The sequence below is a fragment of the Desmodus rotundus genome, chromosome X, assembly GCF_022682495.2.
Source record: "Desmodus rotundus isolate HL8 chromosome X, HLdesRot8A.1, whole genome shotgun sequence".
Lineage (NCBI taxonomy): Eukaryota > Metazoa > Chordata > Mammalia > Chiroptera > Phyllostomidae > Desmodus > Desmodus rotundus.
The window spans coordinates 9162203-9185356 of NC_071400.1; the positions used below are offsets into that span (position 1 = coordinate 9162203).

General features: G+C 38.8%; 1 protein-coding gene across 4 annotated transcripts in view; it reads right to left on the reverse strand.

Moving 5' to 3' along the window:
* The window catches only part of HDAC8 (histone deacetylase 8), a 236960-nt gene that overhangs the window by 140032 nt on the left and 73774 nt on the right, over positions 1-23154 (reverse strand). For 3 of the 4 annotated variants that reach the window (XM_024555293.4, XM_045191243.3, XM_045191240.3), the window contains exons 5-7: positions 21350-21462; positions 17230-17307; positions 16512-16620 (exon numbers count right to left, since the gene is read on the reverse strand). In XM_024555293.4, coding sequence (XP_024411061.1) covers positions 16512-16620; positions 17230-17307; positions 21350-21462 — 300 coding nt within the window. Of the gene's footprint in view, positions 1-1734; positions 3030-16511; positions 16621-17229; positions 17308-21349; positions 21463-23154 lie in introns of those variants that run through there. The other variant, XM_024555294.4, reaches the window with a different exon arrangement.

Consider the following 23154-nt stretch of genomic DNA (forward strand, 5'->3'; position numbering starts at 1 on the left):
GTACAAGTTTTTGTCGGAACAAGTTTTCATATCTCTTTGGTATAAACCTCTAAGCAGAATTGCTGGGTCACATGGTAACTCTACGGTTAATCTTTTGTGGAACTACCAGAATGTTTTCCACAGTGGCTGTGCCATGTTACATTTCTACCAGCAACGTATGGGGGTTCCAGTTCTTCCACAACTTTGCCAACATTTGTTATTTTCTGGTTTTTAAAAATTGTTATTATAGCTATCTTAGGGGGTGTAGAGTGGTATCTTACCATGGCTTTGATTTGCATTTTAACTGGTGACTAATGATGTTGAGTATCTTTCCATGTGCTATTTGGCCATCTGTGTATCTTTTTTAGGGTAACATTTGTTCAAGTCCTTTGCCCATTTTTAAGGTGGGTCATTTGTCTTTTTAATGTTGAGTTCTGTTTATTTATCCTAAATATAAGCCCCTTATCAGATACATGATTTGCAGAAATTTTCTCCCATTCTATGGGTTGTCTTTCACCTTCTTGATAGTGTCCTTTGAAGCATAGAAGTTTTTATTTTTGATGAAGTCCAATTAATCTATTTTTTTCTGTTGTTTCTTATGCGTTTGGTGTCACATCTAAGAGAGCATTACCTAATTCAAGGTCATGAACATTTACATCTATGTTTTCTTCTAAGAGTTCATAGTTTTAGCTCTTGCATTTAGACAATATAGACTTAATTTTTGTACATGGTGTGAGGTAAGGGTCCAAATTCATTGTTTTGCATGCTGGTACCCACTTGTCCCAGCACCATTTGTTGAAAACACTATTCTTCCCCCCATTTAAGTGTATTAATACCCTTTGTGTAAAATCAATTGATTGTACATATTTCTGGACTCTATTCCATTGTTCTATATGTCTGCCCTCATGCCAGCAACACATTGTCTTGATTACAGTAGCATTGTAGTAAGTTTTGAAGGCTGGAAATGTGAGTCTACCAACCTTGTTCTTTCTTTTCAAGTTTGTTTTGGCTATTCTGGGTTGAAGTTCCATATACATTTTAGGATTAGCTTGTCAATTTCTACAAAGTCAGGTGTAACTCACAGCTCTGTTTTGACCATGCTGAACTTGTCACCTTACCTTCTCTGTTCCCCATCTCTGCTAATGATACCCCATCTTGTTAGTCATCCGTGTTCAAAACTCTGGGGATCTTTCTGATTCTTCCTTTTCCCTGCTCCTCTTCAGTTACCAGTCTTTCAACAATGTCTCTCCCACTCCCTCTTCTTCATTCTCCCTTCAGTACTCAAGCCCAGCCCTTATGATCTCCTTTGTGGATGCCAATAACTTCCTAATTAATTTCACTGCCTCCAGTCTCTTAGCTCTCCAATGCATCACATACTCTACTATCAGATTAATTTTCCTTAGGGATGGTTATGAGTCAGCCACATCTTTACTCAAAAGCCTTCAATATCCCTCCATTTTCTTTTATAATGCTTAAAATTCTTAGCCTATGATTCAAAGTCCTTCATGATCTGACTCCAGCATGCCTTTTAATCTTATTATCCAATAAGTGCTTAACCCATGTTATTGTGTGGGCAAGCTGAACTGGGCATGATTCACCTCCCTTACCTTGTACTTTCTTATAAGCATTTTTTTTGTCATGTACTTCCTTGCATCTGAAAATTACCTTTCTCCATGTCTACAACATACCTATTCTTTAAAGGCTAGCTCATGTTCCATCTCTTTCATGAATAAAACATGGCAATAATGATAACAAGTAACATTTTGAACACTTTATTCAAAACAGCACTGTTTTGTGCACTTATATGTATTAGCTCACTTGACTCATAACAATTTATAAGATAGGTATTATTAATCCTATTTTATAGATGGAGAAACAGCAGCACACAGAGCTTAAGAAATCTGTACAAGATCACACAGCTATTGAGTGGCAGAGATAGTTTTTGAACTCAGGCAGCCTGGCACCAGAATCCATGCTCCAAACTACTATAATATAACTGCTTCCACGACTTACTGAGCTACTACGCATCAGGCGCTGGTGCCAGCCACTTCACATGTACTATTTTGTATAGTAGCCATAGCAGCCGCAGCGTTATTGCATTTTGGGTGTTTATCTTTCTGAGCAAGTTCTGATCATACCATTCCCTCATTCTAAAGCCTTCAGCAGCTCCCCAAATGCTTACAGAATATAGTACAAATTTTCATCACTAAGCATTCCAGCGTGATGTTACTCCCACCCACTTTTCCAATGTTCCTTGCAACTTGTTCCTCTCATGCACTTTACAGTCCAGCCAAACTAAACCACTGCTCTTCTTTATACGTAGCTCATTCTTGCCTGACTTTGATCTTGCTGTACCATCTGTGTAGAACATCCTTTCCTACACTCTCTGTATATTTAAACTTGACCCAGATTTTATAAACACATACACATTCACACACTTTGTAAAGATAGAGTAATTAGCTACCCTTTAGAACCCAGATCAAATGTTACCTCCTCAATTAAGCTTTTTTTCTGAAGTGTTTCTTCCTTTGAGTGCCCACATTTTACTTCTTATGGTTTTTATAACTTTCCACATTTTATTTTATTCAGATGTGTGAATATAAATATAAATGTATATCTCCCTATGTATCTGTAATTTTAATATCTCCACTAACTTCCTTGAGGGTAGAACCAATACTTTATACATAGTGGGCATTCAATAAATAATCAGTAAGTGAATAAATGAATGAAATATCACTCCAGATTGCTTTTGGGAAAGTTTCCCTAACTATTGTAACAGTTTTCTACACCGCAAATCATTAATTTTAGATTTTGGCAAAGCATAAAATCTCTTACCCAGAAAGGAGGGGGAGGACAGGCATCTCATTACACTACATTAGTAACTTCCCTATAAACACACAAGATATTCATTGGAAATGCCGTTTTTCTTGATGAGAAACCTGATCTCTTGGTATTCAGCAACCCGTTTTTCAGACAAGGCTATGCAAATGAAGAAGATAGGCTGTGGCAGCTGTTTCTATAGGCATTGCTTTGGGGAAGGCGGTTGGTGCCTGAGGGGCATAAAAGCCAGGGGTGATGACATTAATGATGCTTTTATATAAAAGGAAAAGCCCAAGAACAGAATTATAGCGTTAACCCCTTTTCTCTTATTCCATCAGGGTAGACCACAGCTCCTACCACGTGTCTTCAAATGATTCACTGGTGCCACTTTACCTCTAATTTCAGGGCAATGGGATGCTAAAAAGATGGTGTTACAATTATCCTTAATCAATGCTGGTGGCAGGATCTGCTATCCCAAACTTGTGTCTCTAGCTAAACCTTTGATCTGTGCAAGCTCCCAGCAGGTTGGGTCTCCTGACTTCTAGCTTGCAAACCAGCTTAGACTAGCCTTATCACCTTTGTTTTCCAGCAAGCACTCTTGGCATCCTAGAGACACCTCATCAACAGATATTAAAGAGATGAGGAATTCAAAGTTGAAAAACCGACAAGGACAGGTTACAAAAGGAGGAAAGAGATGAGTATTTGTTACTAATGCTGTGACCTCCCAAGGTCACCCTGAGAGATAAGTTACTGCCAGCAGCAGAGCCTTTACTACAATAGAAATTTTAAACCCATTGTATTGGATGGGATTCAGAGGGAGATTCTGTTAGGGGCCCAAAACATTACTAGTCAGTCTCAAATAGGAGCTCTTCCACTTTTCACAAGTATGTTTTCTCTAAATTCTCTCAATCCTATCTCAACTCAGGCACTGCTAAATCATTCTGCAAAAATTCAACCTGCCAGGGGATGCAGCGTATGGTAAATGCCTCAGTGATTCCTGGGTATCTATTACAAATGGTTTAGGGATGCAGGAAATTCAGGGGAGTGGTTTTACTATGATGAGGATGATGTGTCATTTTGTTTGGGGCCAGGGGTGCTTCTTAGACATATCCAGAAGACATTTTATTTCCTATATGTTTCTTTTTCTACTTTTAGCATAAACAAGCTGTACTAGTCCCATTGACATCTTTAGTACAAAAAAAAAAAAATCCGAAGCCACAAAAAAACCCTCAAATTCTTAAACCCCCACACCCTCCAAAGAAACAAACAATCCTCACATTGCTTTTGCTGTTTTAATTTTCAAAATGTAGTTTCTTAACACTTTACATGGGCATCTTTTCTCACATTGCTGAATCCATTGTATGAGAACATAGATTCTGCCCTGGCCAGGACCTCCATGGGTTAGAGCATCATCCTGATAAGTCAGGATTGTGGATTCAATCCCTGGTCAGGGCACATACAAGAATCAACCAATAAATGCATAAATAGGTGGAACAAGAAATCTCTCTTTCTCTCTCCCTGCCCTCTCTCTCTCCACCCCCTCTGTAAAATCAACAAATTTTTAAAAATTGAAAAAAAAAGTTATAAGTAAAGAGATTGACTCAATATTTGAAAGATCTCCACTAAAAAGTTTGGGCCCTGGCCAGGTAGCTCAGCTGGTTACAGTGTCGTCCTGATACATCAAGGCTGTGGGTTTGATCCCTGGTCAGGGCACATACGAGAAGCAACCAAAGAATGCATAAGTAAGTAGAACAACAAATCAATGTTTCTCTCTCCCTCAAAAAAATCAATAAATAAAAATTTGAAAACATAGATTCTGATTGACACCTCTTTCTTTTTTTTGTTTTTTTGACACCTTTCTAACATGCTTCATGGTAAGTAGCTCTATTCATCAATTATATGTCACCTTGGCAACAAAAAGGGCTGTATACTATTTTTAGTTTGTTATTACTTATTTCTCTACCTCTTTGAAGCAACCATTCTCATTTACACGGGGGAAAGTGAGTCATCCAGAAATAAAGGACCTTACCAGTGGCCTAGACTGAATCATCACAGCTCTCTTCAGTAAACCTCATTGTTGTTTGGTTCTTCTCATTCTTTTTTTTTCTCATTTTTTTATTGTTGTTCAAGTACAGTTGTCTCCATTTTCCCACCACCACTCCCACCACCCCACCCACCTCCATCTCCTACCTTCCATCCTTCTCCCCTTTGGCTTTGCCCCTGGGTCCTTTATACATGTTCCTCGACCCTTTCTCTTCTTTCCTCTGTTATTTCCCTCCCCCTTCCTCTCTGGTTACTGTCAGTGTGTTCTTTATTTCAATGTCTCTGGTCATATTTTGGTTGCTTGTTTTTTTTGTTAACCTATGGGCCCCAATGTTCATTCTTTTTTAAAAAGATTTTTATTTATTTATTTTTAGAGAGAGAGGAAGGGAGGGAGAAAGAGAGGGAATGAAACATGGATAGGTAGTTGCTTCTCCTGTGCCCCCTACTGGGGACCTGGCCACAAGCCAGGCATGTGCCATGACTGGGAATTGAACCAGCGACCCTTTGATTCACAGGCCAGCACTCTATCCACTGAGCCACACCAGCCAGGGCAGGTTCTTCTCATTCTGAAAGGCCAGAGGCCCTAGCAAGCAGGGTGTATATTATTTGGACAGGGCATAGGGTAGGTCAAGAAGCAAGGTGGTTTGGAGAGCTAAGCTTAAAAAAAACAAAATTAAAGATTTAAAGAATATGAATCCTAAGGCTAGTTGTATTAAAGACTATTTGATCAGGGGTAGGTCATTTCACTGTCCTGAAATTACTGAGACCACTCCCATAGCACAGATCGCATTCTGCTCTTTGTCACATTATTTGGGCACATGTCTCAGCCATCCCCTTTGCAGCTTTCACAACATGGCATTCAGGGAAAACACCGCATGTGGGTCAGGCAAAGTTGCATCCAGTACTTGCATAGCAATTTGGACAAGTCACTTCACTTCTCTGAACCTCGGTTTCCTTCTCTGTAGAACAAGAGTATTTTCTCCCTCACATGGATATTGTGAGAATTAACTGATATAACATTTGCAGAAGTCTTCTAGCACCAGGCACATGGTAAGCACTCCCTAATGTTGAATGAATAAATGAATGGCCTTAAGTCAGGCCCTTGGAGCGCTATGCTAATTCTCTCAGCCCACTAGGATACTGTTGAGTTCAGCATAGCAGACCTTAGCCGTGACTTCCTGAATAGTACTCTAATGTTCCCCAAAGGCAGAGAGAAATTTCATAGTGTCACTGCCTGGTTATACTTGTTCTGGGAGTACTGTAATTCCTTTTCCAGTGCTGCCAATCTATTACCTTTCACCAAACACAAACTTCACTTTAAGAAAGGGCAGAAATACAAGTGGCTTTCTGTTAGATAGAGGTTGAGAGAATATATAATTAAAATGGAAATCTAGTTCTCTGATTTCTTAGGCCAAAAATCAGACTGGAAGCCAAACAGCTATTTGGCTTTTGCAGACCCTGGATAGTGATGCCCTTGGGGGGAAAGGGGAGAGCTGGAGTCATTCCAAACTGTAGTTACAACATTTGTGTGTATATTTACTTCTTCTGCTTATGCTCTCTGCACTTCGTTTTTCTCTCTAAGCCTTGAAGAAGTCACAATTTACCCAGAGCACAGTTTAATACATATGGGTAGAGATACGAGCCTCTATCTCCGTTTCTCATTCCTTAATCATATTTTCTACACTCCCTAAATACCAGATACATCTTCCTTTTCAGCTCAGTTGCTCTGATTTTCGAACTTAGGTATACAATAACGATTTGTTAACAATAAACATGCCCCTGGCCCTTCCCTCGCCCTTACCCAGGAGGGCCTCCCTACGATTCAAAGCTGAAATCCTGCCATATAGTTAGCACCTGGTGCAGCTCATCAAAACATAATATCCTTTCCCAGATGATTGGAAATCTCTGCAATGCCGTCACACAATGAGGTGTGCAAGAAAGAGTTTGGGGATTGATTTTCATCATTAACTTGATATTGCATGGTTTTGTGGGACTTAAAAAGAAATGCATTTTTATTACTTTTAAGTACTGCACATAGAGCAACTCCAACTCATCATATTTTAACAGTTATTTTTCTGGGGCAGGATGTATTTTAAACATGCCCACGTTACAGTGTCTGGTGGATCATTTAGGATCAGTGTCCTGTTGCTTGATGAAATCCAGATCACTTCAATGAAATCCAGATGGGGAAACTGGGTCTCTGGCAATGGCTGCCAGATCTTCGCCATATGAAATCTCTCTGGTCTGTATGCAAATTCAAAACTCCATATCCTGGAAATCCCAAACCAATCAAATGGCGCTCCGCGTCTTAGTTACTGGACTAAACAGAGGGAAGCGATTCATTCTTCCCTGAGGAAATAAGCATTTCTTACATACATCTATCTTGGCACAAAAAAGGCTGGCTAAGCAAATTAATAGTGTAAACAGCATTGCACTAGGGAATGTTTGTCTTACTTAAGAGAATAAACTCTTTATGCACTTTTTGCATGTTCACTTATATACAAATAATTGATATGCTAATTACAAATGATACGTAAAGCTTCTTCCTTGAGGTGCTTTTAGTCTACTTTGAATTACTAGTGTGTTCATTGCTTGAAAGTAATACAAATGCATTTAAAAATATTCCATGATTCAGACTTGCTTTCCTCTAATCAGGCCAAGTTAGTGAGGCTTCTCTATATTTCAATAGGATGGATATCTTTCTACTGTTATCCCCAATATATTGAATACTTCTCCCAAACTTCACCTTCCTCTTTAGGATTTTCCCACCTGGAGTGGACACACACAGATGCCTTCACCTGCAGTTCATTCTCAGCTGCACCGTCACGGTCTCCAGGCCAATGCACTGCTTTCAGTGCCTGGCACACATATACACCCTTTTACTTGTTAACTTGTTAGCTGGTTATTTGATACGTTTTTTTTTTTTTTAAGAGTCTTTCCTTTGGTCCTTCTTTATGGGCCAACGGGTTTGGCTCCAGCAAAACTTAGCTTCCGGCCTTTTTGTCAGGTGACAGACACCGGCTTTAACTTAATCTCTGTATAATCCATATCAACAGAATGTAAGGATGCAGCTCACGAGGGCTAGGAGCTGCTGGGTGAATGGCAGTGTCTGGAGCAGTTATTTAAAGCCAGAACACGTGAAAGCAGAGCATAGAGGGCAGTTTTCCTAGTCTAGACTGAAGGGACAGAGCAATCCTATGTTAAAGGGTGCACTTCTCAAAATTTCCTTTTATGAGCAAGGCCTTCCTGTCTCTGGATAGTTTCAGAGCACGTTCTCACATCAGAACCTATTCAACTGCCGGGAAAGAATTAGGTCACTTTCTCCAGGGGGCAGGGATCATTCAGCACTACGAAGAGAGGAGCGAAGGTACACGCTAGAGTGACAGAAGGAACCCACAGGATTTCAGGGGACTGTCCTCCTTGACTTAAAAGGGAAAAGAAATCACCTAGGAAGACTGTTTGCTGCAGGTAGGGGGGCTGTCATGGTGTCAGGGCTACTTGGTGCAGGCGTTCAGGAACCTGTCATGAAAGACACTGGCCAAGAGAAGAAGAAGAAGAAGAAGAAGAAGAAAAGAACTGTCCTCCTAACCACCTGAATTTAAAGCTCAAAGGATCAGGTGAGGGGAAAAAAACCAGTTCTCCCATTGCAACCCTAACCAAGTACTACAAACAGGCAGGGTGCACTCACAGACAGTGTGTTCAGGACAATTCAGATAATTAGGCACAGCATCTCCTCTCCAAATTATCCTATATCCTTAGGCACTTAATGTTTGTTTGAATTTAATATTTTAAAAGACACATCAAACTAGGAACCATAAATGAACGGCCCACTTTGGCCTCCTTCCTACGTGTGGGTAACATTAACAGTAAATTTAATTAGTGTCTGAATCATCCATGTTTCCAGAAACAATAGACAGTTTTATATTTGCCATACCATGTAGAGGCAGGATAAAAGTTTATCCAATAGAACAAAAGCACTTGATACAAGTACTTGACAGAGGGCTGAGTTCAAAGGCAAACAAGGCTTATAAAATGACCTAGCAGTCTGTTACCTTTATTGCTGGCCCAGAGTGAGCTAGTGATGATCAAGGTGGGGCAGTGGTGACCTAACTGAAGCGAGGTAGCAGAATTTTGTAAAGAATTTTCACTAGTCCTTAGAGTGTGATGTAAATGGGGATGAAAATGGAAGGCTATATAATTATTTGTTCTCACATGCAAATTTCTAGAGAGCTCTTCCCTTCTTGTCAAATGAAGGGGAATTTTAAAATATTGTATTGCTTAAAATATTTGTATATAAATACATATTTGTGTTGCTTTTGCCATATCACCAAGCCCTGAGGAGTAGGTTGTAATTACTGGGTTCTCTTTTACTGATGATGTATCCACCTGCTTCTAAAATTGACTGATAAGAAGTTGGTAGGCCCAGGTGGCAAATAAATTCTAGATGACATCATTATAATGAAAGAAAAACCCATCATCATTAAAACATCTCTTCTTTAAATATTAACATTAGAAGTCAATAGTGCATAGAAACATTTCACTGAAATGTCCTTTAGAGATGTCCCTTGGTTCTCATTTTATTCCATTGGTATTAAATGGACAATTTATTGCATGGATGGAAAAATCTCAATCCTCTACATAGATAGGGCCTTCTGCCAGGACCAAGAGATGATATAAATTAGGTCTACAGTTGCAAAAATGCATAATATCCAAAATCTTTGTCAATACTAGTCCAAAACAACACATGAAAAGGATGCTAATTGCATGAGATAACCTCTATAAAATGACATATGACACTATTCCTTTCTAAAGGAGGAAGGCAGGATTTTCTCCACTGAAAATAAAGGAAAAAAGCAGATTTACAGAATGTCCATGTTTCCAAACTTTAAAACCTAAGACATGAAATCTGGCAATATTTATTCTTGGTTTATATCCATAAAATTACAAATTAAATCCTCAGGATTAAGATATTCGTTTGAGGGGCAAAAATCTAAATTGCACATCCACAAACATAAACACAATGGATTATGTATACTTCAGACTGTGTGGTTCATTTGCATAAACTTAAGTGGTTTCTTTTTTCGGGGTTTTTCTGCAATGCTCTGAGATAAAATTTTCCAAGAAGTCTTAGGATGGTATTTTCTCCTTGTGAAGAAATTTCATACTTTCACATGACACTTTGGAGACAATGTTGCTAATGGTTAATGGGCAGAGAGCCACGTCTTCTAACTCTGGCTTTACCACTTAGTAGCTACGCAACCTTAAGCAGCTCAACCTTTCCAAGCTCCCATTTTCTCACTTGTAAGATAGAAACGAGAATACCTACCTTTGTAGGCATTGCAGACTGTGTGTTACTATAAGGATCAAATATATGTTTAGTGCTGTTTGTGGCACAGGCAAAGGCTCCCTAGGAGCTAAACTCCAGGCTGCAAAAGCCTCATCTCTCTTGTCTGCCACCAGTGCCTAGGTACAGTGCTGGCATAAAGCTGTCACAAAAGTTATGTGCTTGGTAAATGAATGAATAAAACAGAGTAATTATACTTAAAGACACACAAATCCCCCGTGTTGTTGCATGGTAGCTGCTCCCCCCTTTATTCTTGTTAACTAATGTTTTGAAAATCCTAGGTGACTTAAGGTGCTTGATTCTTTTGTAGGAAGGTCAGCGTGGCCTCAGAGAGGTCAGTCTTGGCTCCAGACCCACAGGAATGGATCCTGTGCTTAAAACATCACTGACTTCTATTCCAGAGGCTATGTCAGGGTCTAAGGAAAATTCTCATACAATAAACATATGCTACAGAAGTATATACAAAAGTATTTGCTAGTCAGGGAACAGGTACGAATGACCCATGGACATGGACACCAGTGTGGGAACTGACTGTGGGAGCAGGGGTGGGCCGGGTGGAGGAGGACAGAGGGGGAAAAATTGGGACAACTGTAATAGAACAACAATAAAATATTTAATAAAAAAAAGAAAGTACAGATACCGAGAGGGAGGGGGACAAAGGGGGAAAATTGGGACAATTATACCATAAACAATAAAACAATTTTAAAGTAAAAAAATAGTATTTGCAATATGTTTTTTCTCTTCCTTGTTGGATAGCAGCAGAACTCAGTGTAGATAGACAAAGGAATTCCCCACAGGAATAAAAATTTAGGCTTAAATGAGAGCTTCCTTTAATGAGCTTGCTGTTGTCCTAGAGAACAAGTTCTTTCTGGATAGGCTATTCTGGTTAATCCAGGCACAGTAGAATTAATGTTTGAAAAAAGCAAATGAAGAGCTATAAAAATTATTTAAAATAGAAAAGTATAATATTTGCCTCATAAAAGGAGGCAAAAATAATAAGTTGGGGTTTTTTGGGTTTTCTTTTTTTTCTTTTCTTTTCTTTTTTTTTTTGGTACTTCTGGGATCTCTGAATTTTTCCCTCAGGTCACTGTTGTTTGATGGGGAAAAAAGGTTTCTTTCCATTTTAAGTTACAGAATACAAGCTATGGGATTCAAGGTAAAAGACCAAGGACCAAATACAGGTAGATTCTTATTTAAATAACTACTGTTATGAACCCTAGTTCCCTGGAATAAGATTATTCCCTTTGTTGGGCTGATAGCTCTCACCAGCAAAGTTTTGCATATGTGGATATAAAGACTGCTATTGAATGAGAAGCCCTGTTTAATAGAGCCTTTCATAAGTCCTATTCATTGAGAGGTCTGCTTAACAATGTGTTTTCATTTTGGTGAAATATTTATACAGTGCCTGTACTTAATTACCTCACAAAGCTGAATAGTTGAATATTCTTAATAAAATGTGAGGCGTTTTTTCAAAATATTGAACTATCCACTTTAGTGCACTTTGAATCCATACACATCATAAGCACCATATATGTATCTTTCCTATGAGATATATACTAATAATTGGACATTTAGTAAGGAATTGCCTTCTGGCTGTTAGGGCTGTAAAACTACAGGTAGGATACAAATTAAGAAGTTTAAGCACAACTCTGATTTTCTTCTTCAAACTATGCATATACTGAGACAGTTCAAGCCAGTGAGTAGTTTGGTCATCCTGCAAGACTGCACATTCAGAGTGGTACCCTACTATTTATCAAAACGTCTCTTGAAGCAGCAGCAAGGAAGCATTGGGTTGGCCAAAAAGTGTGTTTGATTTTTTTTTGGTATGATGGCTCTAGTAGTACTTAGTTATCTTTAACTTCATTCGAAACACTTTTCTTAGATTGTATTGTGACAGCTGTCGCTTCAGTGTGCATTTAAAAAAAACTTATCAAAATTGGTGAATTTGTGTGTAGCCATTTTAATATCAAAAATGGAAGAAAATATACATTTTTGACATATTGTGCTTCATTATTTCAATAAAGGTAAAAATGCAACTGAAACGCGAAAAAGATTTGTGCAGTGTATGGAGAAGGTGCTGTGAGTAATTGAATGTGTTTTGCAAAGTTTTGCAAAGTTTTGTGCTGGACGATGCTCCATGGTCTGGTAGACCAGTTGAAGTTGATAGTGATCAAATCAAGACATTAACCTAGAACAATCATGACACAAAGCAGGAGATAGCCCACATACTCAAAATATCCAAGTCAATGAAGTTGTTGGTGAAAATTTAAAAGGTACCTTTTATTTTACAGAAAAAGCTAAATAGACTTGCTGGTGAACACAATACTTGTCATTGTCCTCTCCCACAGTCCTTAATTACAAACACAGCCAAAGGCATCAACACAGCCACTTTTAGGTGATAGCTTAACCTTTAAGACTATCTCGTGCTGCATTTAAACACAATTAGAGAACAAACAGGTTAAACATAGGTAAAGTAGCATTTCCTCTTTCAGATAACACAGATTGGGAAATAGCTAACACTCCCTTTACTAAAATAGCCTTCCTCTGCCATCAAACTTTGTGTGTATATGTGTATGAGGCTGAGGTGGGGCGTGGGCTTCTGTGTAAACCAAGAATATAATATACCTCTATCATCTCTGTACTGGGACCATAGCTTCTATTTGAAGGAGGAGATGTGCTTTGAAGAACAATGTTGATGTTCCTTTATGCTAGTTAAAACAGGGTTCTACTTGTAATACCAAGTCTAGTAGCTCACATGGAAACTATGGGAAGCTTTGGGGAATCAGTGACCCTTACCTTTCTAAATCAGTATGGAACAACATAGGGAGCTCTGACTGTGAAATTGTCTTTTACATAAAATGGAACCCAAGGTCTTTTGTTGTTCAAAACATTCATGGGAAGATTTCATATCTGACCTATTAAAAAAGAAATCTGAAGCTATTTTTAAAATAAAGAAGGTACTGTGTTGGCCAAAAGTCCGTTTAGTTTTTTTCATAAAATAGTAAAAAGCACATTTTTCATTTTCACCAATAACTTTATTGATTTTGATATTTTGAGTATGTCAGCTATTTCTCCCTATTGGCTTCTCGTGGGTAGAGGCCAGGGGGGCTGCTAAACATCTTCCAATGCATAAGCGGCCCCACGGCAAAGTATTTGGCCAAAATGTCAATAGTACAAGAAACTTCACAAACCACTTTGACACATTTGATCAGTCACAGCACCTTCTCCGTACACTGCACACATCTCTTCTTGCATTTCAGTTGTGCTTTTACCTTTCTTGAAGTAATAAAGCACAATATGCTGAGAATGTTGTGTACGTTCTTCCATTTTCAATATTAAAATGGCTTCTAAAAACTCACCAATTTTGAGGTTTTTTAAAAATGCACACTGATACGACATCTGTCACAATACAATCTAAAAAAAAGTGTTTTGAATGAAGTTAAAGACAGGTGCTACTAGAGACATCGTATGGAAAAAAAAATTCATGAACTTTTTGGCCAACCCAGTATGTTCAACTTTAAGATGAAACCATTAAGTTCCTGCCTGACTAGCTTGCGAAGTCAAAAAAAAGGCTATAGCAGAGGAAAAACTTCGAGGGAAAGAAGGAAGGAAGGGAGGGAGAGAGGGAAGAAGGGAGAGAAAAAGGGTTCATGAATCCCAAAGGGGAGAGGCAGTTACAAGAAGTAAAGTTGAAATTGAGTGCCAAACAAAAACCAGAGCATCTTGTAAGTGAACGGGTAACAAAGAGGCCCTTTGCTTATCTCAGGAAAGGAGTGATCTAAAAATCCAGTGGACTCATGGAACAAAAGGGATGAAAAGAAGATGGCAGATACAGCAAATGACATATTTTTACATGAGTAAGCCATTCCTATGTCTCCTGTATCTGAGTAGGCAGATGGGTCAGAGGTCATAATGGCAAATGTGCAAGAGACTCTGGTTCCAAACAACAAACTAGAAGTAGTTACAAGTGTAATGACTGAAACTAAGTGATATAGTTAGGAGGGTTCACCCTCTGCAAAACTATTTAGTTTGCAAAGATTATTCGGGTTTTTTTCCCTTTCCCTCTTCTGCTCTGTCACCCAATTCCTGCTCCTCTGAATGCCCAGGGTACTCCAGCTCTAACCCTTTCAAAATCTACTGTCAAGAAAAGCACTGTGAGAACCATACATCTAATGGTAGAGAGCGGGTGAGGAGGAGAAGTTGTGCCAAAATTCCATTTTAAGGCCTATTTCTAACTGTAGAGTAAAAGTATGTTTCCTGTTAAAGGAATTTCAGACATTAGACCAACAGATGGGAGAGATGTTTGGGTCAGGAAACCTCCCTGGCACCCTTGGAATCAGAGGTGCCTTCACATAACACCCTGACCAGACTTGACTTCTGAAAGAAATCAAAGGGAAAAATTATTGTACCTCTAATGAAAACCTGGAACCTGTTATCCTGGATGGTCACTGTGCAGATTGCTGGTGTGGCTCCGCAGGCAAAAGGGGCCCTGGGAACTATAAACTGATGAGTGTCTGGTACTTTAGTAGGCAAGCTGGAAGATTCTTTAATAAATGCTGGCCTCCTGTAGACTGGGGTGGGGGCAGTAACGGGGTTTCTGGAAGGAGAGATCATGTGTGATCTCCCATGGATCTTTTCCTTGGGGCTAGACTCACTTTTACAATGCTTCTAATTAATTTTGATACCAATGCTATTTTTAAACATGACCTCTCAGGGAATTTAAAATATTTTTTTTATATAGTGGGAACTAGTTTAGAGAGAGAAAAAGAGAAAATGTAGGGGAGAAACAGACATTTTTGTGACTGCAAAAGGGTAAATCGTAGACTTCCTTGGTAGGCACTGGGAAAACCTCAAGTCTGCAGATGATTTTCAGCCGTTTCCAGGCAGTGAAGTGCCAAAGTGATGGGGGCTAAAGGAAGGTCTCAGGCACTTTTATAATTGGCAGATGAGCTTCAGTAGGGGCACCTGTAAGGTAATTCATTTGGAGGGTGCAGATAGTATAAACTACACTTGCAGGATGATGGGTGCTGACCTTTCAATTAAGGTCCAGAAAAGAACTCTAGGAAACCTTATGTACAGAGCACTGAAGAGAACAACCTAGTTTCCTGTTATGGAAAAAAAAAAAAAGGTAGCAAAATGTTGGGCACTGTCAAGAAGGGGGTTAAGAGGAAAACAAAGTAATTCTTTTACACAGAACCACAGGACATCTTTATCGGTAAAGTTAAATAAGCGGCTCTGATTTGCACATCTCAAGGATAGAACAGAGCCTAAGGCAAACATGAAGGAAGGGCAATTAAAACCATCAATGGCAGGCTCCAAAAACAAAAAGGCCTTTTCAGTGTACAATACAGAGGAAGCCAGTGACCTGATCAAAATTATGAAGAGCCTATAGCTAAGAGGCACCTTTGAAACATAAAGGTTTTAAAAGAGATTTTTGTTTCTTTTTAGAGAGGGGGAAGGGAAGGAGAAACAGAGGGAAACGTCAACTGGTTGCCTCTTGTGCGCCCCCTACTGGGGACCTGGCCCGCAACCCAGGCATGTGCCCTGACTGGGAATTGATCTGCCACCTTTCACTTTGCAGGATCATGCCCAACCCACTGAGACACACTAGCCAGGGCAAAACAAAGTTAAATTTTTTTTAATACTTCTCCTTTGTTTATACAACTGCCAGTGATGACGACCAGTGCAGGCTCCTTTTGGAAGTCCTTGTTTCTGTCAGAGGTTGGGAGAAGTCTGAGCTGAGTGAGGGAAGGGTCAAAAGCTCCTCAGTTGCATCACTTACCTTCAGTAACGTTCACTTGCTGAGTTCTAGTCAGACTCACTTGCTCTACTGCCAATGCCAGCAGTGAATTTATGGCTGAACAATCTCAGTATCTATCAATATGAGTATAGTACCCCCCCCAATTCTGTAGGGCTTTTCAGCCCCAAAGGTCTACACATTGGCAACAAACTGTTTGCTTACAAGTGTCTGTAATTTAATACAATAACCATCGTGTAAAAAGAACAGATGTCTGACCCCAATTGTAACACAACAGACAGAACTCAAGAACTCATAATAAAGAATGCTCTAATATTCACACTAGTGGACGGAAGCAGATCTGAATAACAGAAAACCAAAAAGGCTCTCCCAACTGGATGGTTACCTGATCAAATAAGCATAATATTGCTTATGAATAGTATACAAAAGCTATGTAAGTAGACAGTACCTTCCCCCCCACACACACACACAAACTGTTCTTTAAAAACAAGATTTCTGTGAGATTGGGGCCATTTCATCTTACAGAAATGTAATCTACCTGTTACTGACTCAGCATCACTGCCATACCTTTCATAGATGTGGTAGTACTTCTCATCCTGTATGCCATCTTGAATGGGCACATTCACACTGTAGTACCGTCCCTTCCCTAGGCCAACATCAGACACATCACCTGTTCCTGTAGAAGAGAGGGGCACCATGATCAGTTTTAAGAACATGAGAATTAGAAAACTTGAAGGAGTCTCTGATAGGAATTCAGAAGGCCAAGGGCCAATTAAGAGCACCATCCTGTGATGGTTTCTAAGGGAACGAGATGAAGAAAATAATATGGGGAAGTGACTGTTGGAAGCTATGCTGAGAAAGCAGAAAAATGATAAGAAAATGGAAAAACCTTAGATTCCATCTGTCTGGAAAAAAAAGAGATTAATTCCTGTTTTGACTTTTCATATATAGTAACTGAAGTTGATATAATATGAGTATATCATTGCAGTTGTTGGGGTTTAGGGAGTTACACAGGGTATCTGATGTAAGCGTACAGTAAGTATAAGTGAGCTATCTATTAAAGTCATCTGGACTAGTCACAGGTCCATAAAAGTCATCTGGCATAAGAAGCAGCATCACATTCCTCTTATTGTCACCTGAAACAACCTGTGTTAAAATTTTTGCATAAATAGCACCAATAAGGCATTAATAGCATGGAACTACCCAAATATAAGGTATAAGAAATGTATAGACCAACTGCAGTATTTATTCCTCAAATGTAATACTGAGCACACAGATCACTTGCCTGGGAAAAACCCCGGGGAGAATTTGTGCAGGGACACCGTCATGACTGTGGAGGTGAAACTGAAGGCATCTTCTACACCTACCAGAGAGAGAAACAGAAGAATCATTTCATATATGCAACTCCTGTTTTCAACAACTGAAACTTCAGAAAGCAGTTGTGGAAAGGAAGGGAGACAAGAAGGTAGCAATAATGAAGCTGACAAGGTGAGGAATGAAGTAACAAAACCCTCTGGTCTTTGATCTCTGTCATTACAGGATGAGGTTCCATTTCAAACTCACGGCAAGTTAAAACTGGACTTCCCCTTTCCAAGCAGTGGGATGTCCAGGCTGTCTTAGAAAACCTGTTCAAAAAGGTGGGGAAGGGCTTGACCTCAGAACTGAGGCATTATCAACAGAGCTGAATAGGGAAACTGGCACTATCTTGGAAGTTGTATGTTTTGTTTTGTTTCTGTGGTTTGAGTTAAATTAGGATTTAGTACATAATAAGTACAATGTGGCAACCCTCTAAAAAACCTGATCAATATCAACACAAGGCATTATATAGTGAACACCCAATTGTAAATTGCCTCTCGCTATGACACAGATTTGGTTATAAATGCAGTTCTCCCAAAGTGTGTACTAAGTAGTTTACAGGACATCTTTCTGGCTAAAACACAGAAGGCTGAAAGTAGCCCTGGCCTTGTTCCTTCATAGCAGTTTGGAAATAGATTGGGGCAGGGGAGAACTTTTCTAGAAAGGAATCTCCTTTCCATTTAAACAAAGTCACAAAATGAAGAGAAGCCTGGGAGATAGAAGATGTAAGTCTCCACTACTTATTCAGATAAACACACTGCCCACCTCCACACCTTTCTTCCCTGAATCCCATATTGTCAGATAATCCCTCTGTAAAATGGAAGGACTATTATTAGCAAATTCATGTACTATACTCTTTTATACTTTAAATCAAGAAATTGTCTCTGTGTTTACTTAACGCATTCAGTCTTCATTAGAGGCCGACAGCGACCTTAAAAAAATATTAACACTATTTGTATATCACAAGTGTGTTTGAATTTCCCAAGCCTTATGTTCTGCCCTAGGGAGGCAGTTAGAATCAGTTAAAAGGCTCCAGGCACAAAGCATTAAGTAAACAAAATAAAACAAAACAAAATAAATTAAAATAGCATTTTAACTTAGCAACTGAAGTATAATTATTTATACTTCCAGAAAATCCTGATTATTTATCCATCCAGAAAGGTGGTACCAATTTACACTTCTACCAGTGGGGTCAGAGAGTTCCCATTTTTCACACCCTGACTAGCACTGGGTGTTATTATTCTTTTTAATCTTCCACAGAAAGAATGGTCTTGTTCTAATTTGCATTTCTTTTAGTATTAGGGCCTTGGGCATTCTTTTATATGTTCAGTAGTCATTTGTATCTCTTTTCACAGGAAATGCCATTAGGCATTTTGGAAAATTCTACTTTTCATTGACAGATAAGTGGAGCGTATGGGGCTTGGAGTGAATAAGAGTGGTAGGTAGTAGACAAAAGAAGGTGAGGACAGGTAGCAGTGCTAGTGAAGCCATCACAGAATGCTAGTTATGGAATCATGGGAGGATTTAAAATAAACCGAATGTGTAAGAATTTGGAGGTGGGGCAGGGGTCACTGGAAGGGAGGTGCTGAAGAGGGGAAATAAACTGAAATGAAACACACCATAAAAGTGGGCTAAAACAGGAAACCCTAAATGGTGTAGAAATAACATTGCAAATGGAAAAAACGGTTTCAGGTGACAGTCTTGTTTCATTCTTATGTGGTTCAATAGAGTTGATGGCTATTCTTAAACTCTGATGCTAATAGTTTGAATTTCATAATCATTCATTCATTCAACAAATATTTCACTGAACCTCTACTACAATGTTTGCATTAGTTCTGTTTGTTCAAGTCATTGTTCACAACAGAAAAAAGTAAACAACTTGATCTGTTTCGGAGGAAATGAAAGTTTCTATGAGAGGAGAAGACATAGATGAATTACAGAATTAACAATATAAGACTATCTAATTAAATATTAAATCAGCAATATAAATGAGGCAGTTCAGCAGGGGAGAGAACACTTGGGCTACAGTGGGCAGGGCAGATCTGCCACTGTTGGAACTTGAGCTTCTGGGTAGAAGTTGGAGATGCAAAAGGGGAAGAGAAAACAAAACTAAGTTAGGAAAAAGTGATGCCAAATCAGGGAGGTGGGCACAGTGAGACATGTTCAGTGATCATTGAGTAGCCTGGACAGCAAACTGTGAGAGAGAAGGCTGGAGAGAGGAGGTGAAGCCTCTTTGAGGTAGGCCTCCAAAAACAGGGTGAAGAATATGGACTTGACCATGAAGACCACTGTTTTTCAAAGTGTGCCCTATGGAGCAACTGGGGTGTTGTTAAAATGTGGATTCCCAGGTTCCATACCAGACCCACTAAATCTGAATATCTGGTGAGTGTGGCCCAGGAATCTGCATTTTAACACCAGCTTCTCCAGGTCATCATGATATACATTTGAGTTTGAGAACCATTGCTATAAGCCAAGGGCTAGCAAACCAAGTGGCTACATAGTTAATATTGGGTTGGCCAAAAAGTCCGTTTAGTTTTTTCTGTAAAATAAAAGATACCTTTTTTCATTTTCACCAATAACTTCATTGATTTGGATATTTTGAGTATATTGGCTATCTCCTATGTGGTATAATGTTGATTGGTCTCAATGAATGTTTCAATTTGTTCGCTAGCAACTTCAACTGATCTACCCGACTGGGGAGCATCGTCCAGCGAGAAAATCTCCAGCACACAACTTTGTAAACCACTTTTGACACGTTTGATCAGTCACAGCACCTTCTCCATACACTACACAAATCTTTTTTGTGTTTCAGTTGCATTTTTACCTTTCTTGAAATAATGAAGCACAATATGTCGAAAATGTTGTGTATTTTCTTCCTTCTTCAATATTACAATGGCTACACACAAATTCACCAATTTTGTAAGTTTTTTTTAATGCACACTGATATGACAGCTGTCACAATACAATCTAACAAAATTGTTTCAAGAGAAGTTGAAGATAACTAAGTGCCACTGAGCCATCTTACAGAAAAAACCAAACAAACTTTTTGGCCAACACAATATTTTAGGCTTTCCAAACTACATGTCCTCTGTTGCATTTTTTCCCTTTACAACCTTGTAAGAATGTAAAAAATCATTCTTAGCTCATTGGTCATACAAAAACAAGCCATGGGCCAAACGTTATCCTTGTTATAGAGGACAAGGAGCCTCTGAAGGTTTTTGAGCAGGGCAGTGTTTTTCATTGGCTGAGTATTTAGATATTCAGTGGACATTGTTCTCAAAGTAGTATGTTGGTTGTTTTAACCCTCCCCTCTTTCTCTGTTACCTTTAATATTCTGTCATCATTGCATGGTAGCACCCATCCGGGTGAACTCCCTGGGGAGGTTTCTCCCACAAATTTTTTTTTTTACTGTTGTAGATGGCAAGTACATAGGAGGGCTGGGTACGTCCTTCCAGTGAAATGTTCTAAGAGGAAATTAATGGAGTTCAGGCAAATTGTTAAAGATTCTGCTGCTACTAAAAGTTAGAGAAGATGCCCTGGGTCTGTTTGTGCAGGACTAAATGTTTTAGCAATACAAAGGCAGTGGCAGAGATTTTGATTGCTATGTGAGTTGGTATCCCCATTGGTGAAAAATTTGAGATGTTTCATCATGCACCCATTCTGATCTTGTCAGAAGCATCAAGACTGTCAGCTCAAACTGCAGATTTCACTGAAAACATAGGGAAGTGGCCTGAGGGACGTTACTGAGCATTGGAGTAAACACTATGTAAGATTTCCACTTCATAACATTCTCTCTGGAAAGCTTTGCTACTGGAGGAGAGAAGAGGAGAAATTACAGGAACCTGGTATTTTAAAAGCAGCAGCTTCATCAGCAAAGGAGGAATTGCATTAGTTAGAAGAATCTGTACTCTTACCTATTTCAGGATTCTCAATTGGGAAAATTTCAATTGCAACAGGTATTTCTCCTTTTACCAGCTGCCTAGAAGCAACTGCACTGATAAAAACTTGTTGTCCTAGCAGCGAAGCACCCTTGAAAGTGAAGGGCTTACCATCTCCATGGTGCAGATCCAAATCCACATAGAGAATACGGTCAAATTTCCGTCGCAATCGTAATATTCCCAGGACAACATCATTGAGATAACAAAAACCAGATGCTTCATCTCTGCAAGAAAATAAGTTGCTACAGCCAACAGCCAAAAGCAATCCAAGGGAGTCTTTACAGCCAAGGATCTAGCCCTTGAGATCTATTCCCTTACAATTCCCCCTTCTTTTTAGAAAAACAAAAATCTACCTACAAAGACTGTATAGTAAATGCCTCAGAATGATCAGGGAATAAAGTGTTTTGGTAAACTAAATATTCAGGTCAATTGGCAACATTTTCCATTCAGAATCAAATAGTTAGAATATTATAATTTTCAAATAGAATATTATAATTATATTCAAATAAACAACTTTCTCCAATTATTCAGGAATCATTAAAAACTTGTAGTACCCTGGAGTCATCATAATGAACACTGATTATCACTTATAGGGCTTTAAGAAAGCTAGAATCTAGAGGGGGTCTTAAAGACAATCTTGCTCAGCCAGATGTAGAAGATGTTGGAGATTGCATTCTCTGTACTGGTGCTATGACATAACCTAAAGTTGTTTTTTGGTTTGTTTGGTTTTTTTAGTAGGTCTTGGCACTTCTTGCTCATAAAAGCTAAGTGTAGAATGTACAAATGTATAGCCTCCTGGGCAGCATAATGTGGCTACCTTTCTGTAAATGTAATTATTACAATGGAGACTGAAGTAGCCTCTTCTAAAGTTATTTTGTTTCCTTCACTAAAATTGTCTTCATTGACAATAATGGTGCCCTTTCACTTTTTTGCTATTGGTGATACTGTCTTACTTTAACTTCTTGTGAACATTATTAACCTACTCATTTAGCATGCTTCCATTAATCCTGTTGAGTATATACAGATCATTTTTATCATCAAAAGTATATTACAATTTATTTTCAGGGCCTCATCACAAATGCCTCAGTTTCTTTTGCTTCCATTGACTTCAAATATCCAGCCCATTCGCCACTCCCAATTTCTCCCTATTTTACTTGAAACAGAATTCTAGGCATGAGCATCATTTAAAAAGACATCTTTAGTACTATGAGATTGTTAGCCTTTTCTAGTGCCTACCTACACAATGCAAAACGTTATGAAATCTCTTCTAGTATAATGTTTCGTATTCTGAATAATGCCCTGCTTCACACAGGCTGAATCAAAGAGACAGGTATATTGGTGAGCAGGAAGTTAGTAAAAAATATCACTAGACATTGATTTTACACATAAAGGTGAACTACCAAATAGTATCACCAGATAGTAGGTGATACTATCAGTGATCATCTACCAAAAGAATAGCTTGGCCTTAGGTGTACAACCAGGAAGAAACCAGTTAGAGAAAAATATTTGTTCATCCATGAATTTTTGGTAAATAACAGTTAAATATGTGATTTTGAAAGTTCTTGGATTCTATGTTCCAATTCTGAAAAGCTCACATTTTATAAGTCTACTGTCTTAGCACATCAAAAAAGAAATAATTTATCTTCCTACTGAACATCAATAACTTTTGTGTAGGTGGAATGGAATATTAAGTGTTAGTCAAAAAGAGGAGGGAGATGAGGAGGAGGAGAAATAGATATCATTACAAGACATACTTCCTTCCCTCACAGAACCTATAATTAAATTATGGAGATAAGTCATAAGCATAGAAAAACAAAACAAAATAAAACAAAAAAAAATCCCACAAAAGGCAAGCACAAGTGATATGGCATGTAAAGAAGAACACAGAGAAACTCTGTAGACAAAATTGACAAAGC